The sequence below is a fragment of the Typopeltis vanoorti genome, chromosome 8, assembly GCF_054136105.1.
Source record: "Typopeltis vanoorti isolate ZY-2024b chromosome 8, IOZ_Tvanoo_1.0, whole genome shotgun sequence".
Classification (NCBI taxonomy): Eukaryota; Metazoa; Arthropoda; class Arachnida; order Uropygi; family Thelyphonidae; genus Typopeltis; species Typopeltis vanoorti.
Window position 1 is genome coordinate 43,129,650 of NC_143556.1, and position 17,274 is coordinate 43,146,923.

At 35.9% G+C, this 17,274-nt stretch overlaps 1 protein-coding gene across 3 annotated transcripts in view; it reads right to left on the bottom strand.

Moving 5' to 3' along the window:
• The window catches only part of LOC150103955 (spectrin alpha chain-like), an 850,682-nt gene that overhangs the window by 413,312 nt on the left and 420,096 nt on the right, over positions 1-17,274 (bottom strand). For all 3 annotated transcript variants that reach the window (XM_090397194.1, XM_090397195.1, XM_090397193.1), the window contains exon 23: positions 15,551-15,643. In XM_090397194.1, the coding sequence (XP_090253320.1) occupies positions 15,551-15,643 (93 nt within the window). The remainder of the gene's footprint in view (positions 1-15,550; positions 15,644-17,274) is intronic.

Sequence of the window (17,274 nt, forward strand, 5' to 3'; positions counted from 1 at the left end):
TTCTTCCTTCCTTAGCATGCTCAACACACCATGATCATTATGGTTTCAGAAGAAAACAGCTTTCAATAGGTTGGCACCAGATAGCACAAACCACTAAATCCAATGGTACCATGTCTGTTGGAAGATTACCAAACAGCTAACGAGTAGTCCTTCTGCTGTTTACTCTGTCAGGTCATCCCTGGGGTGAGACTAAGTTAGTGGTACATAGGGAGCCCTGTCTAAGATTACACTTGGAATGGAATCTGGGAACTCCGTGTGTGGGTTATGTACACATGTCACTCACGCTACTTGCATATCCTTTCTGTTTATGTTTTCTGAATGAACAACCCTAGCATGAAACACAATCATACAAATGCAGATGCCATCAAAAATAACAAAACAATATGAAAAATACAACAAAAAATGGAAAAATTCATAAAAACATATCTCCCCCAAAATATCAACAAGATTTATTATTATTGTTATTATTAGCTCTGCAGAAGCTTCGAGTAAGAAAGCAAAAATGCCACCCAAACAAAAAAAAGTATCAAAAAGAACGTACTCAGTAACTTGTGTACTGAATTTTTGTAGAGAAGTAAAATATCTGTAATTAAATATAGAATCTATAAAAAAAAAAAAAATTGAAAGAAAAACACAAAAGACAAAATGAAGAAAAATTATGTAATTAATATAAAATCATTCCATTATTATTATTACTATTGAACTGTGAGTTGTATTACAGTATCGTATAGTGAACTGTATGCACATTCATGCCAATCCATACGATGGATATTTAATCAGTTTAAAAAAATGTATAATTATATTTATAGAGAATTAAGTACTCTGCATTTTGTACTGAATCCTTGTACTGTTACAGAAAATAAGTCTCATGTATATATACGTAAATACTTTATGATAATAAGGGCACTCGTGAATCAAGCATGCTGGACATGTGTAAGAAGAGCTCCAGATTGAGATAAGTATTCTTGGAATAATTAAGTATATATGAATATTTCTTTGAGTAAGAGCTGCTGTAAAAGTTGTGCGCTACCAGTATTATTAGTGTGGGGGATTTTCGTTTGCCTAAACTTAATTACCAATTTGATATTATTAGACCTTAAAGTAACTGGCAGAGGAAATAACGTGGTGGCAGCTTCGTCATTCCATGAATTTAATTTAGACTTCAGTTTTTTCGTTAAGTGTGAGGTGTGTCATATGTATTCTTTCGATTACATAAATGATTTGTGGATGTTTAGGGCAGATGGAAGGAATGTGTGTGCGAAGTGTGACCTGAACGAGGAATTGATGAATGCAAATATGAAATTGATGACAGAAAGTGTTGACAGAATGTTGTGGGGAAAATGGATGCACGTCCGAAAGAGAGGCGAAAGAATGTTGAAAAATCAGTAAAAAAGAAAACAAGTGATTTAAAACACTAACGGATGTTAAAAAACGATGAAAGTAAGGAGAGAGTGGCAGAAGAAAACGAAATTGAGAGAACGAATGAAACTGGTGATGGAGGAAAAGTGGAAAAAATCGACAGAATGAATGATAGCGAAAGTTGGACGCATGTTGGACCAAAAGTACGGAAGCACAGAAGGATGAATGAGAGTGAAAGTGAGAAGAGGGTATCGAGAGTTAGAAAATTAGAAAGATTGAATGATAGAGAGAATGTGATGTGAGATTCAGAAGTTGAAATGGATTAGATGAGGAAAAAGATGAAATGGATGCGGAATGAAATTAAGAAAATTCAAGTAAAAACTATTAAAACTAATCATGATGGCACGAAAGAGTTAACGAAAGATGAGCGAGTGCCGTTATATGGCAACTCCATTATTAAAGGTGTGCTGGATGATAGGATGCACAAGGTATTTTTTCCAGTGGTAAAATGAGTAGAGTGACTGAGGCACTGGATACGATGAGGTAACGAGCAAAGGAGTTGATGGTATTAATCGGCACAAATGATTTGACAGGACAAAGAGCAAGTCAGAATGGATATCAGGAGGCTGCTTAGAAGGATAAAAAAGAATAGTGTGACAGGAAGGATAGTCAGCATGTTGCCTAGGTATGACTGTGGTGAGATGAGGTGGAGAGCAAGGATTATGAATGATATGCTGGCTGAAATGTGTGAGGAGACGGGAATACAGTTTGTTAATGTGTGGAATGAGTTTGAAGGAACAGGTGAACTGTATTGGAGTGATGGACTGCATTTGAGTGGACATGGTGTGAGTCGCTTGGAGAGACTGCTGCTGGAAGGTAGAGAAGTGAGTAGAGTGAGAGAGAATGAATCAGATGAAGTGGGAAGTGATGTGGAAGAGCAGGAGAGTAAGACAGGAGAGATTGAAGAAGTGGTTATGAATGAGGTAGTCAGTGGTATGAGTATATAAAATGAGAGGATGGATGTGCAAGAGGAGCAGGGAAATGGGGAGGCACAGGGTGGATAGGGGTACACAGCGTGAGAAAGGTGGATGCTCCAAGAGGAGGTGAGAGCTTCTTATACTTCTTATAGAAGTATAAGAGGCAAGGCAGATGAAATGGTTGCACTAATTGCGTCTGTTCACCCAAAGATTGTTGGAATAAGTGAGACATGGTTGGAAGGGGATGATATCCTGACAGGAATAGAGATGGAAGGGTATGATGTGTTTTGTGAGGATAGAAGGGGGAAAGGGGTGGGGAGAGTGCTATTGATGATAGAGAAAGAGTTGTGTAGAGATGCAAGAGAGAAATAGTGCCAGTGGTTTTGAGGCAGTATGGTGTGAGATAGAGGTGAATGGAATCAAATACTTGGTTGGATGTTGTTATAGACCAGGTAATGTGGATGGTGGTGATAATGAAATGTATCATCAAATTAGACAAGCAAATAAGAAAAGGGTGATCCTTATGGGCGATTTTAATTATAGCAATATAGACTGGAATGATGAGATAGCAACTGGAAGTAAAGAAAATGAGTTTCTTGAGTTTTTGAGGGATAACTACCTCAGACAGTATTTGCAACTAGACGTCTGGCTAGTTGCAAATTCCTCACAGCTAGGTAGGATATATGTTTAAGACAGCAATACACATCCCACCAGAACCCCATTTGTTGAAACAGACCAATTGTTGGCTGGGAGAGACTTTATACTGCATAATCATAATGGCCCAACCAGCTCAGTTACAGGGAGATCACTGCACAAGATAATGGATGATGCAAGATCAAGAGGTCATCCCTTGAACATATAAAAAATCATGTGAGTAAGGAAGTGAAAAGAAAATTTTTTGCTTGGCAGAAGGTGAATTTGTGAAATGAGTCAGGATGAGTGCTTTAACATTCAATCTATTCGAGGCAAGGAATGATAGTTATTGTGGTCTTGTGTTCGACTTCCTGTAATGAGTAATTCAGACTCCATTGAAGCTTGGAGGTAAACCTCCATGCAGTCTGAGATTATGGTAAGTCTAGCTGTAATAAGAGACTACTGTACAATAAAGATAACTAAATAGTACTTTCATTAGAAATAAAAATAGTTCTGTATTCAAGATTATTGTGCTCTTGCCCCATGTACAAAAACATTTGCATTTGTGAAAAAGTCACTTTTTTTTGTGATATGCTGAACTAGTTACAGTTCACTTCTACTGTACTTAATAATTAGATGACCTCTGATTAATTGTCGATATCATCATCATTCTATCAGAATCATCTGGTTAATAGAGAGAGGTAAGTGCACCAGAGTTTCAGGTACTGTTACATGTATCTTATGTACAGGGGTGTGCTGGTAAAGTTCTAACAACTGGAACTTGCTCATTTAAAAAAAAAAAGAGAGAGAGTGAAAAAATGGCACATCCTACTTTGTGATAATTACAACTTCAATATAAACAAATTGCATTATTAGCAAGCATCCTAATAAACATCCCTATTAGTGCTCAGTGGACATTATATTGGAAATAGAGTATTAACAGCACTATGAAACTATTAAAAATTAAAAACTATTTTAATTATGCCAACATTTTGTCTCAATCAGTGTGATGAGTACAAACTAACACTTGTAACATACACATGAAGGCAACAATACTGAATGAAACACATTTATATGATCCAAAAGTTCTATCTAGGGGGACACCTGCTATGTGTGTTTGGAGGCCTAAGTTGTAAATTGGGATCTCTGAGGATTAATGTTTCCCAAATTTTGGGAAGTTTCTTGCAACTGTATTTATTTAACCCTTTAACTGATGAGAACGTATTATTACAGGCTCAAAAATACATGCCTGCTGTGCTGAGCCCATATATATACTGTTGGCAGTGTTTGAATGGTTGCATAAAAATAAAATTAACTCAGCACATGGGATAATGTCACTAGAATATAAAATCAGCAGTTAAAGGGTTAAATTTGATTGATTTCTGAGTGGAGCTCTAGATTCCAAAAACATACTTTTTTAAATTTAGTGTGATGGAGTTTTGGTTGTTTTAATGCAGAGGATCCTATGAGTTGTGTATCCAGACAGCAGCTGATCTACCTATCTGCCTGAAGCATGTCAACTTGCAAGAGCAGGGCATTTGTATACTCCAGGCACTGAGGGAGGAGTGAACTGATCTTTAGTTGAACAGATAAGGGTGGCAAGTTTCTGGTGGGACTTTTAAAAGCTGTGCAGAGGTTGCATTTTTTTTTAAAGACCTGGCTATTTTTTAAAATGTAGCCCTAGTTGTAGGGGATGGTGATGGAATTCCTAAAATCCTTCTGAAGAGATGGTCATCTATTGGTGAGAGGATTGATTATTTTGTTTAATTCTGTAGTAACTGCAGCCAAGGGACAGGAAGATGTTGTGTATGTGATTGTGTTTGTTGAAAGAAAGGTTGTAGGGTGCATTGGTTAGAGTTTTAATGACGAAATATTGTTGAGAGGGATGGTGGTGAGAAGGTGTGTGAATGGATTTTCTGTATACCATGAAGGAGAGGTTACCATTCAGCAGGTGTGTCACTAATGTGTCTAGAGAGAGTAAACTATTGTTAGTTTTCTTTTCCACATAAAGTGAATTTTTGGATGTGAACTATTAAGGTGACAGAGGAAGAGATCTCTTTTACTTTGTCATCAATTCTGAATATTTTTCTTGTAAGAACAAAATTTATAAAAGAGAGAGAGGGAATTGCTATGGATTTTCTACTCGCTCATTTTTACATTGAAAATTTTGAGAAACAATCCATAGACTCAACTCCCCTCAAACCTTTCTGGCTAAGATATGTTTTCTGTGTTGTTTCATGGCACAGACACATTAGACTCCCTTACCTGTCACCTCAACAGTCCACAATGGAAAAGAAAGTTAACAACAGTTGACCCTTTTTAGACACCTTAGTGACACACACCTTATGAACGGTAACCTCGCTTTAATGGTGTACAGAAAACCCACTCACACAGGCAGAAACATTCACAGACTTTCCCACCACCACCCTTTTCAACAAAATCAGAAGAATTTCAGGAATGCCATCAGCATCCCTACATCTTCAGTATATCCAAAAATATACCCTGTTCCTTACAAAAATGCAATCTCTGCACAGATTTTAAGCCTGCTGTAAACTTGCTACCCTTATCCATTCCACTAAATATCATCTCCCACCTCTCTCTCTCTCTCTCTTTCTCTCTCTGTGCCTAGAGTATATAAAGTTCCCCGTTCCTGCAAGTTGGCATTCTTCAGAGAGACAGGTCAATCAGCCACTGCATTAGATGAACACAAAACATATCAGCAATCACAATATGGTCAATCTGGTATTACTTGATACCACTCACAGGATCTTCTGGGAAAAAAAACTACCATGCTCCATAATATTAAATTTAAAAAAGGAGGTCTGTTTTTTGGAATATGCAAAAATCAATCGAATTTAAATAAATACAGATGTGAAAAAATCTCAAAATTTAGGAAACCTTAATCCTCATCAATTCCAATTAATAACTTGCGTCTCCGACAAACACTCATAGAGGGTATACCCGGTGGTGAGCTATGGAAATTTTAACGAGCAAAAAAAAAAAAAAAAAAACTTCACTATTATTTCCAGAGACAATCACAAACATCCATTCCCACGGCGGGATGTTTGTGAATGCTAATGGATATTCACGGGATGTTTATAAACAAAATATATTTGTTTTGTTTGCAACAGAAGTTTTTATGACAAACAATCTATAAATAATACATAAATATTATCTAAACACAATAATATTGAAATACGTTATATTTCTCTTTTGTTTTTATACTTCAAGTGATAATCAATGGTACCAATCAAGGGATATTATTTTATAGTCCTATTTATTTATATGAGACTACCAAAAGTGAATTCTTATTTGTTAAACGGTAGTAACAGTAACTATAATATTTTATTTAATAAAATCACTTTCGAAACTATGAAATGATTTTACATGAAAAAAAAAACAAAAAATCTCACTGTCTGGTGCACATTTACCCAGAAAAAATTCTCTCCTTTACAGGTCAACATTTACAAACAATTACTTTAAGGAAATACTTATGACAACAGCTGCCACACCTTATTTCCTCCTTCACGTCTCGTGTTCTTCTAGGAGGATCTATAGCCGAGCAATGATTTTCTAGAAAAGATTTGACATAGGGATTCGGATTAAATTCATTCAAGGGTTTCTCATTTATACATATTGTCATTAAATCCGAAATATGTCATTGTGAGAGAAGATCTCTTCATCGTTGTGATGTTATTCATCACACTAAAAGCTCGTTCAGCTTCAGCGCTGCAAACTGCAATTGTTGCAATAATCGTTTTGGCTTTTTTCACCGTGCTCGGAATTTCGTTTTGTAACTTTCCAGTCAAAACCATTTCCACTAAATCTCTAAAATCATTAATTTTAATTTCATATTTCAAAATAAAATTTAAAGGTCTTATCTTTTTTTTCCTTCTAACCATGGACACATAACTTCTTCCATACTTCATGTTTCAGGATAATAACATACCTTTAAAATGTTTCTGAGTTCTTCATCTTCCAAATCCTCATAATTTTCATTTTTAAGTTTAAAATTTCTTTGCTGCATTAATCTATCCTTTAAAGACATTATAAGAGGGTTTAGTAATGTTTCTCGCAGTAGTTTGTGAATTCTGATTTTGCTTTCAATTGCTATTCCTTCAAATTGTTTTGATTTTAACATAGTATCAATTTTAGATTCACAACAACCTACAGAATTTTTAAAATCATTACTTGCATTAATTGTTTGCATGATTAAGGAGTTAGCCCCTTATAATACTTATATTGTGACTTTGTAGAGCTTCTGACAGATATGATAATTCGTGTAGGATATCAATCATTAATGCTAGATCTTTTAAAAATTCAAATTGAGAAGTCGGTTTAAAAAGCCCTTATATTTTATCGTTCGATGCAAAATGCTTGCATAAAGCTGGGTAATTTCTCCACACAGCAAGAGCCGTTTGTAAACGGCAAGCAGCCCATAGTGGTCCAAACACACGGCCAATCTTTAAAATTTCGATACCAAGGTCTTTTGCAATCGTATTTAATTCTCGTTGATGTTTTGGTGATTGATGATGAAACGCATATAATTTATCCATAAATATTTCAAAATGATTTATTTCTTTAATGTTTTTTATCGAATCGTCTAATGCTAATTGTAAACGATGAACTACGCAATGCCAAATTACAATGTCAGGAAATTTTTGTAGAAGTTTGATTGCAACACCTGATTTGTTTCCTGGCATGACACTAGCTCCATCAGAACAAACTGCAATAAGATGATTTTTTAAATTGTTATCAGAAAATCCATATGAATTTAAAGTAGCATGTATACATTTTGCTTTCGAATGGATCTACAAAATGCTCAACTTGTATGTGAATAACTAAAAAAATTTTTTTTCTATAATAGCAGACGAATTGACAACATTATCAATTCATCTGCTATTATAGAAATTTTGCATTTTTTTTCCTATTATTTTGGAGAATATTTCTAATTTTATTTGTTTAAAAATATGTTCAACTATTCTAATTCATGAGAATCTAGAATTCAATGATAATCCTAGAACAATACCATTTTTAATTTGGAGCTCGATTAAATCTGGCAAATCAGAGACATAGGTCGATTTCTCTTCACCAAACTATAAACAGAATTAAACATTTTTGACGTTATCAAAATTTCTTTTTCATTTAGTTTGTCAATTAAATTTGGTAATATAGATTTGCTACATTCATCATTTAGTTTTATGATTTTATTATGAGTAAATGATTCATTATGTTTGGATAACTTTTTACGAAAACATGCAGTTCTTGAGTCTGTAGTCTTTCCATTTGGTTCCATTTTCATTTCTACCAATTCCTTTGATGATAAAACAATTTTTTTCTCCTTCAACACTTAAGTTTTTATATTTTGAGCAAACACGACATCCTAATTTACCATTTTTAACTTCTAACCACTTATATACACTGCGCTTAGAAATGCGATGCTTGATTCTCATTCCAGCAATCAGGTAAATTATCTTTTTCTCCTCTAACTTGCTGCATATTCATTGAATCAATGTACGTATCATCTTCAAATTTCATCTTTGACTTTATTTTCAACAGCAGTAGAATCAGCAGAATCACTTTTCATTATTTTTTTTCCCCAAAAAAATTAATATAATAAATTTCACTGTCTTTTCATGTTTCATGGGTAAAAATACTTTTACAATTATAAAAATAAAATTAGCTGAATATACAGTTTTTAAATTTATTATTATTTTTAAATTTTAAACACAAACAACTGTTAAACACAGAACTAATGTCCAGTGGAACAACCCGCTGATGACAGTTTTACGAACATCTGATTGTCTAGTGGTTTTACCATACGATTGCATATTTATTTTCAAACTTTCGTTATAGAGGAGTTGAAACAATAATTCCAAATAATCTATATACACTGCCGAATAGAACTAATTTTTGTTAGGTTGCCGAACGAGTTCATGGATTAATATATTTCAAAAAATGATGGTTTTCTTTTTTAAATAAAAAGTAAAGAAGAAGAACAAGGGGCTCGCAAATTTCAGAAAAATTTAACAGAGGGCTCGCACAAGCCCCTTATAGCTCACCACTGGGTATACCCCCGCCCCGATAAAAATTTAAGATCATATCCACTTGCTTCATTTAGTATTGTTGCCTTCTTTGTACATTACAAGTATTACTTTGTACTTCCTGAAGATATCTCAATGACAGATGAAATATTGTAAGAATTATATTAGTTTTTAATTCTTTCTTAATGCTCTTAATACTCCATTACAACCTTATTATTTTCATGACAATTCTAGAAATCCAAAATCTTTTGCAGATGTCCAGCATGGAAATGTTACTTTAAGAAGTTCAGGCAAAATTAAATGAATGTTTGTTGAATAATAATATACCTGTGAAATTGCTAGTGGTCATAATCCCTTTTCAGTTTACCTTGTGAGGAAAGAGATAGGTAAAGGGAAGCACAAAGGGTGTTGAAATAAGTGTGCCGGTGCTGGATTTTCTGTAACCATATACAAACTTATTGCCAAAATGTTTCTAGCCATCTAGACACGCGGGAGTTCTTTCGCTTGGTTGAATAACGGAAAGGAGTGATGACAAGAGGCCATCACTGGAAGTTATGAAAGGAAACTGTTTACAAGAGGGTGAGGAGTGGTTGAACCATGGAATGCATTGCCTGATGGAGTGGTGAGAGTGAGAACAGTCAATGAGTTTAAGGAGTGGTGTGATAGACTTTGTGTTTCTCAGGGGAGGGCCTCCCCTCGATGAGTCTTTTGACTCCATGGAGGCCTGAATAATAATTATAATAATAATAATAATAATTGTGATTCGAAGTGCATGCTGCTCTACAGTTTATAGCCATTGTTGATTTACCAATTGGCTCGCAGGGTTGTTGGAAATTTAATATATGGATTGCATGAGCTGTTATGAGCCAGCTCCAGGGTGTTTTTGACATTTGGACTTCCTAGAATGAGTCTTTTGATAGCATTATAATTATTATTATTATTCCTCAGATAATAATATGGGTGCAAGCTTCCAAATTTAACTTTAATCAATACCTTCCAATATTTCAGCAATCTTACATTGCCATTTCTGGGAACATAAAACTATGATATGTGCATGCAATCACTAATAAAAAGCATATGAGGCTGAAGAAGGCAACCGGCATTGATCCTAGAGTCCTAGATTCCCAAATTTGGGAAGCTTGCATCCTTAGGACATCAGCCCAACAACCAAGACAACCCAATTTAACCCATTAGGACTCTAGGACCAATGCAAGTTGCCTTCTTCAGCCTCATTTGCTTGTTGTTAGTGCCTGAATGCAAATATCATAGTTTTATGTTTCCACAAGATGGCAATATAGCATTGCCGAAATATTGGAAGGTATGTATTAAAGTTTTTTAATATTTTAGTATACATTGTCATTTCCTGAAAATTTTAAAGTCACGTGTAATCAACGTATAAGTTTATCTACAAGAATTGGAATCCCAAATGGCATCTTTCACGACCAGAGCACACTTCAACTGTTATTACTACATCTTGCATGACACATTCTGCAAAAATGAAGGAATATGTATTTTTGTAAAATCTGGTATCCCTTGTAAAAAGGTATTCAACCTGGAATCCCCCACTGTTCAATCTGTTCTAGCTCAAGGTTTCCTTAGCTAACTTTATAGCTTTCCTTTGCTGGCATTACTGTACCTTAACTCTGAGAACCATGCTGCTCTTTTTGACTACTTAGCACTAAAAACTGATTGAATATGAGGAAAGGTTGAGAAGATGCAATTTGCAGTCTGGTGAATAGGAGGAGAATGGGGTGATATGATAGAAACATACAAGTTAGTAAGGAAGGGTTTGTTATAGGATCAATGTTGAAGAGGTTTTACAGAAAATGGTGGAAGATCAGAGGAGAGCAAGAGCTCGTCCCTGAAAGTTGTATAAGTAGAGTGTGAACAAGGAAGTGAGAAGCAGGTTTTTTGCACGCAGAGTTGTGAATGATTAGAATGCCTTGCCTGAGAATAATGAGTTTGCAGAGAATTTGAATGTGTTTAAGGTACAGTATGATGAGCCATGTGTATGACAAAGGGACCTCCTAGATGAGTCTTTGACTCCATGGGGTCTTATGGTAATAATAATAATAATAATAAATTATTATTATTATTATTATTATTAACATCTGACCTCCATGGAATCAGACTCACTGTAGGAGGTACACGCTATTACACACACACAAAGCTCACTGAACCATGCTTTAAACTGATTCAATGCATCTACTTCACAACACACTCAGGCAATGCATTCCACTCACCAACCACTCTCCACTCCTCACTCCTCTGCTCACATCCGTCTTATACAGTTTAGAGTGATGGCATCTTGTTCTATTCCATCTCCCATTCTATGAAAAATCTCTTCCATGTCAATCTGATAGCAACACCTGAGCAGTTTATATGTCTCAATCATATCCCCCCCCCCCACATCTTCCTCCTATTCACGAGACAGTAACTTACATTCTCTCAATCTGTCCTCATACTTCACATTCCAAAGACCACTGACCACCTCTGTGAATTTTCTCTGGAACCCTTTCCAACATATCCTCATCATCATCATCATGAAAACCCAGCAAACAAATCTGTGCACAATAATCCATATGAGGCATGATCAAAGCCTTATACAATGGCATCATAACCTCTATATTTCTGCTTGTCAGGGTCCTCTGCATCATTGCCATTATCTAATGTGACGACTTCACCACTCGGACAATGTGGCACCTGAATTTCATGTCCTTGTTCACCATTACTCCGAGATCTCTCATCTCCTCTACTTTCTTTAAAGTTTCCCCACCAAGTATATACTTTGCATCCCATCGTTGCTTATCAAATCTCAAAACCTTACACTTTGCAACACTGAACTGCTAGTTAATAAATGTATAGTACAAATGTACTATAGATTTAAAAAAACTTTTGTAGGCAGGATCCACCTAAAAGAAATGTAGAAGCAGACCAAAGAAAATCACAGACTTCTTTCAATTTCATGGTGAAACAACTCTTTTTCTGAGTAATGATTTTTTATTTCTATTTTTATTTTTAACTGAGTGATCATTTTGTGAGTATGAATCATCCAGATGGACAACATAAAGCAGTGCCTGATATTAAATCTCAATGGGAATATAGCCACAGGATTTGATAGATAAGATATCAACTTGTGCTTTATAGGAAAGTGCAAGAAATAGCAGGGGGCCCCCTAACCAGACTGTTTATTTTCAGTTTCAGCAATAGCAGAGTCCTAAAGAGAGCAAGATAGTCCTGCTGCATAAAGGAAGTTCTAAGAAAGATATAGCAAATTAGTATCTCAAGATTGGTTGCTAAGCAAGATCCAGTAATTTATGGATGGATGGAGTGGAATATGATATTGTATAAGATCAGCATGGCTTTGCAAAAGGGTCTTAACTTAAAAATTTACTCATTTTCTGGAATAAAGTAACAGAGAATTAAGTTGGATAAGAGTAATGGCTAAACTGATACTTCTAGACTTTGAAAAAGCATTGACAGGATACAGCATGAAATTGTATTCCATAAACTTGGGGAAAATAGGGATGAATATAAAGTACACCGGGGTTGGGCAAGTGGTTAGCATATCCACTCTTCAGCCAAAGGGCTGCGCGTTCAAATCCTGCATTGGGCATAGATGTTTGTGATTGTCTGTGAAAATACTAGCGATGGTGGTCGCCAGTAGATGGCACTAGTGTAGATGATGTGGTTCACTGTAGTTGATGAATTGAGTGGTGGAGATGGAGAGTTGCAGAGTGGGTGCTTTCTCTCGATGAGTTTTTGGACTCTTGGAGGTGTCATGTAATAATAATAATAAGAAGAAGAAGAAGAAGAGAATAAGGACTGACATCAGAGAGAGAGAGAGAGAGAGAGAGAGATTAGTATATGCTGAAGATGAATTAAAGAGACGAGGGGGGTGACCAGTGATGTGTGCGTGTCCTATAGGGCTCTATACTTGGGCACTTATGTTCAATTTTTCCATTATGATACCTGGAATGCTTTGAGAAGGAATATCCATTTGTTTACAGTGATGCTAAATTAGGGAGGGCAACAGTTAAACACAAAAAATTAAAAAGTCTGGCAGGATGACATGTAGACACTGACAGTGTGGACAAAGAATAATGGTCACCTGTTTAATGTGGCAAAGTGGAAGGTTATTCACTTTGGGTAAGAGACTGAAAGCTATGTATAATGTAGGTGGGATGGGATGGGATGGGATGGGATGGGATGGTGCTGCATCAATATTGTGCAGCACCATTCTATCTAGAGCTTTAAGGATGATTTATAATTGAGGGTGACAGGAAATTTAATTTCAGAGGAATACTGCAAAGCTGGGTGGAACATTTAAAAGGATCATTTAGCTGTAAGAAACACATTGATAAGTACAGATGAGTATGTTATTATCCCTTTTTATAAGTATTGGTTATGAGCACATCTAGGCTTCTGTGTATAGATTTAATGACTTGGGTTTCCTGGTGAAGTGGAAGTGGTGGACAGAATGCAATGGCAAGTAACTAAAATGTGGACAGGTCTGTAAAGTGATTCTTATAAGGAGAACAGATTTGTACATTATAAAGTATAGCTGATAGATGAAAAAGAGATTAATTACTAAAAAAGGATTTTAGAGAGTAAAAGCTGTTTCTAGCATCCCTTGTTCTCTCCCATCCAGTCACATATTAAATGGATGGGAGAGAACAAGGGGTTACCCCTGGATGGGCAAGTGTGTGATTAGAGCAAGGGCATATGAACTAAATTTTTATGTGGAGAGTTGGGACTGAGTGCTCTGTCATTGGATGAGTTTAAAGAGAAGTATGATCAGCAATTGTGGTTAGCATAAGTCTCCCATGATGAGTCTATGACCCTGTAATAATATAATAATAATACTAATTTCACCCTCCCTTTATTTCTGATATATCTAACATTCATAATCAAATATAGTATTTATTGATAGGTCCAGTGGCGACCCATGAAGCTTTAAGTGGGGGTTCTGCCTATACAAAATAATTTTTTAAAAAAATTTTTTCCCCTAATTAGTAACCAATTTATTAATAAATAAATCTGTAGATTTATTTATTAATAAATTGGTTACTAATTAGGGAAAAAAAATTTTTTTTAAATTATTTTGTATAGGCAGCACCCCCACTTAAAGCTTCACGGGCCACCACTGCATAGGTCTATAATCAGTCCACTTGCTTCTAGCATTCACCATTTTCATTTTTCCCTCTCTACCCATTTCACTTTCCCTCTCACATTCCTCTTCTTTCATTCCACTCTCACACTACTCACCTCACTATCTGAAAGCATTTCTTCACTTTCTTGTATTTTCTTCTTATTATTATTATTATGTGACACCTCCAAGGAGTCCAAAGGCTCATCGAGAGAGGGCACCTACTCTACAATTCTCTGTCTCCACTACTTAATCCACCAACTACAGTGAACCGCATCATCTACATCAATGCCATCTACTGCCTACCACCACTAGTATTTTCACAGATGATCACAAACATCCATACCCATGGTGGGATTCAAATCTGCAGCATTTGGCTGGAGAGCAGTTACACTAACCACTCAGCCAACCAAGCTGGGAAAAAAATTATTATTACTTGATGCCTCCGAGGAGTCCAAAGGTTCATCAATGGAGAGCACCTACTCTACAACTCTCCGTCTCCACTACTCAATCCACCAACTATAGTGAACTGCATCATCTACACCAACGCCATCTACTGCCTACCACCACTAGTATTTTCACAGACGATCACAAACATCCATGCCCATGGTGAGATTCGAATCCGCAACCTTTGGGCTGGAGAGCAGATACGCTAACTACTCGGCCAACCAAGCTGGCAAAAAAATTATTATTACTTGATGCCTCCGAGGAGTCCAAAGGCTCATCAATGGAGGACACCTATTCTACAACTGTCCGTCTCCACCACTCAATCCACCAACTACAGCGAACTACCATTGCCAATATTTTCACAGACAAACATCTATGCCCACAATGGGATTCGAACCAGCAGCCTTTTTGGCTGGAGAGTGGATATGCTAACCACTTTGTCAACCAGGCTGGAAATCTTCTTTCATGTTTTTTCACATTATCACTTATTCAGATTTCTGTTCATCTCTGTCATTCTCCCCCCTTTGAGAAACAGCCTCTTTAGTTAACTCACACCAAATCTATTTAAATGCAGTTCATTACTCTTATACAATTACATCCAACTGTAAAACTCATCCCACCTGTTGTCAAACTGCACTCCTACAGCTCAGCTAGCATACTATTCATGATCTTTACTTACATGCAACTTATCACAATCATACATAAGCAACATACTGACTACCTTTACAACCACACTGTTATCTTATTCTCTTCTCAATAAACTCTTAATACCCATTCTCACATTCTACAGTCAAATAATTTCTTTTCACTACAACTACCAAATCACTTTCTTGCTCACTCCTCATATTTAAAGCCTCAATCAACTTGCTCATTCTCTTTCCAGAAAAGAAAAATTTGTGTACCATCATATTGACCATACAAGGGATTTAATTTTTACTTACCCTGCATTCTTGAGCTTGCCCACGCAAAACTAGAATGGTGTTCCCAAATGCTTCCAAATCAGCCATAAGGGCTTCATGTTTTTTTAACAAAGACTACAAAAGAATACAATAAAAAAATAAATAAAAATTAACGCTAGCAACTGTTGTCACCATTAGTTTAATTCATATATTGTATTTATGTATTACAATCAAACTGAATAAACTAAATAAATTAATAACAAAACACTGAATGATTATACTTGCAGTACAGTTTGCAACTAAATTATACACACACTGGCTGCTGAATTAGAAACTTTTATTTAATAGCATGGTTTCTGTATAGGCATGTGACTGCCAATACTGATCCTCTTCAATTACCTGCAGATAGTTCAGTGAGATATGTCAGAAACAGCCTTTATTAAATGCTTCGGTCAACTGCTGCACACAGAAAGTTCTCTTTGTCCATACAAACCTTCTCAGACAATAGTGATCTTGTCCCTGATAAACTGTTTAGGACCACAGTTACACCTCTTAGAGAAGGAATGTTGATTATTTTTCCACTGATTAAACACCCAGGATATCTCACCTTTTTGAGAAACCAATCAGCCCTGCTATTTTCAAAATCATGGCTCCAGCCAGACAGGCATCCACAATAAACCTTTTATCGAACCCCAAAAGATCCTTTGCTCCTACCACTGTGATCAACATTATTGACAATTACTGACCAGCAGCATTCTTAGAACACACAGTGATAAATATGATCACGTATTTTGCATATACACTGCACACATGATGTTTATGTACATCTGCATAAATGTATTTTTAAAATTTTTAAATGCATATTATGCATTTTAAAAATACTTTTTCTTCTGGTATACCAGTAGGAAAAGTTGAATAAAATGATCTGCATATATGACACATGTTACTAGTATGCCATACCAAAAAAGCACTGGCGTGAAGTATGTTCATGACTATTGTATACAGAAACTTCACTTCACATCAATTGCCTTAGTATCCTATAATGCAAATCACACTTCCTTTTTTGATGTGCATATTGCTATGCACTATGGGAAGGGTCATTACCCACACTGGTTTGGCTGTATAAATACAGGAATGGCTTTCAAATATGAAGTGATTCGGCAGATCACTATAATTGCAATGCATGACCCAAAAGGCTATTTCTAACTCATTTTTCCTCATGTGGATTACTAAAGGATACTCAGCAGTGGTTCCACCAGACAACACCTGCAAAAGCATAGACTCTGCCAAGTGACATGCAAAAAACCTACCATAGAGCCAAAAACTTGCATCAGCTATCTGAAGATTAGTGATGAGATTCTGGAGTGCTATAGACAATACTAGGAGAGTGATGTTCATCGTGGGATTGGTGAAATCAGATTATAAAAAAAAATGAAGTTAGGTGAACAGGTCAAAGGAAATCAGAAAGAATTTTATAGCTATGTCAGAAGTAAGAGTCTAACCGTGGAAGAATAAACTAGGTTAATGCAAAAGTAGAAAAGGTGTCTGGTGCACAAGAAATAGCTGAATTGTTAAGTGATCATTTTAGTAAAGTACATATTCCAGGTAGAACTATTAGTTCTCTGGATGCTGAAGGAGAGCTCATAATCATCAACAAATTACTTATGTGTATCCTCAATTGCAAGGGGGGGGGTATTGTAATAATACTACATATCTACAAAATCCACATAGCTACAAAAATCCACCACTGTTTGCACAATTACAAG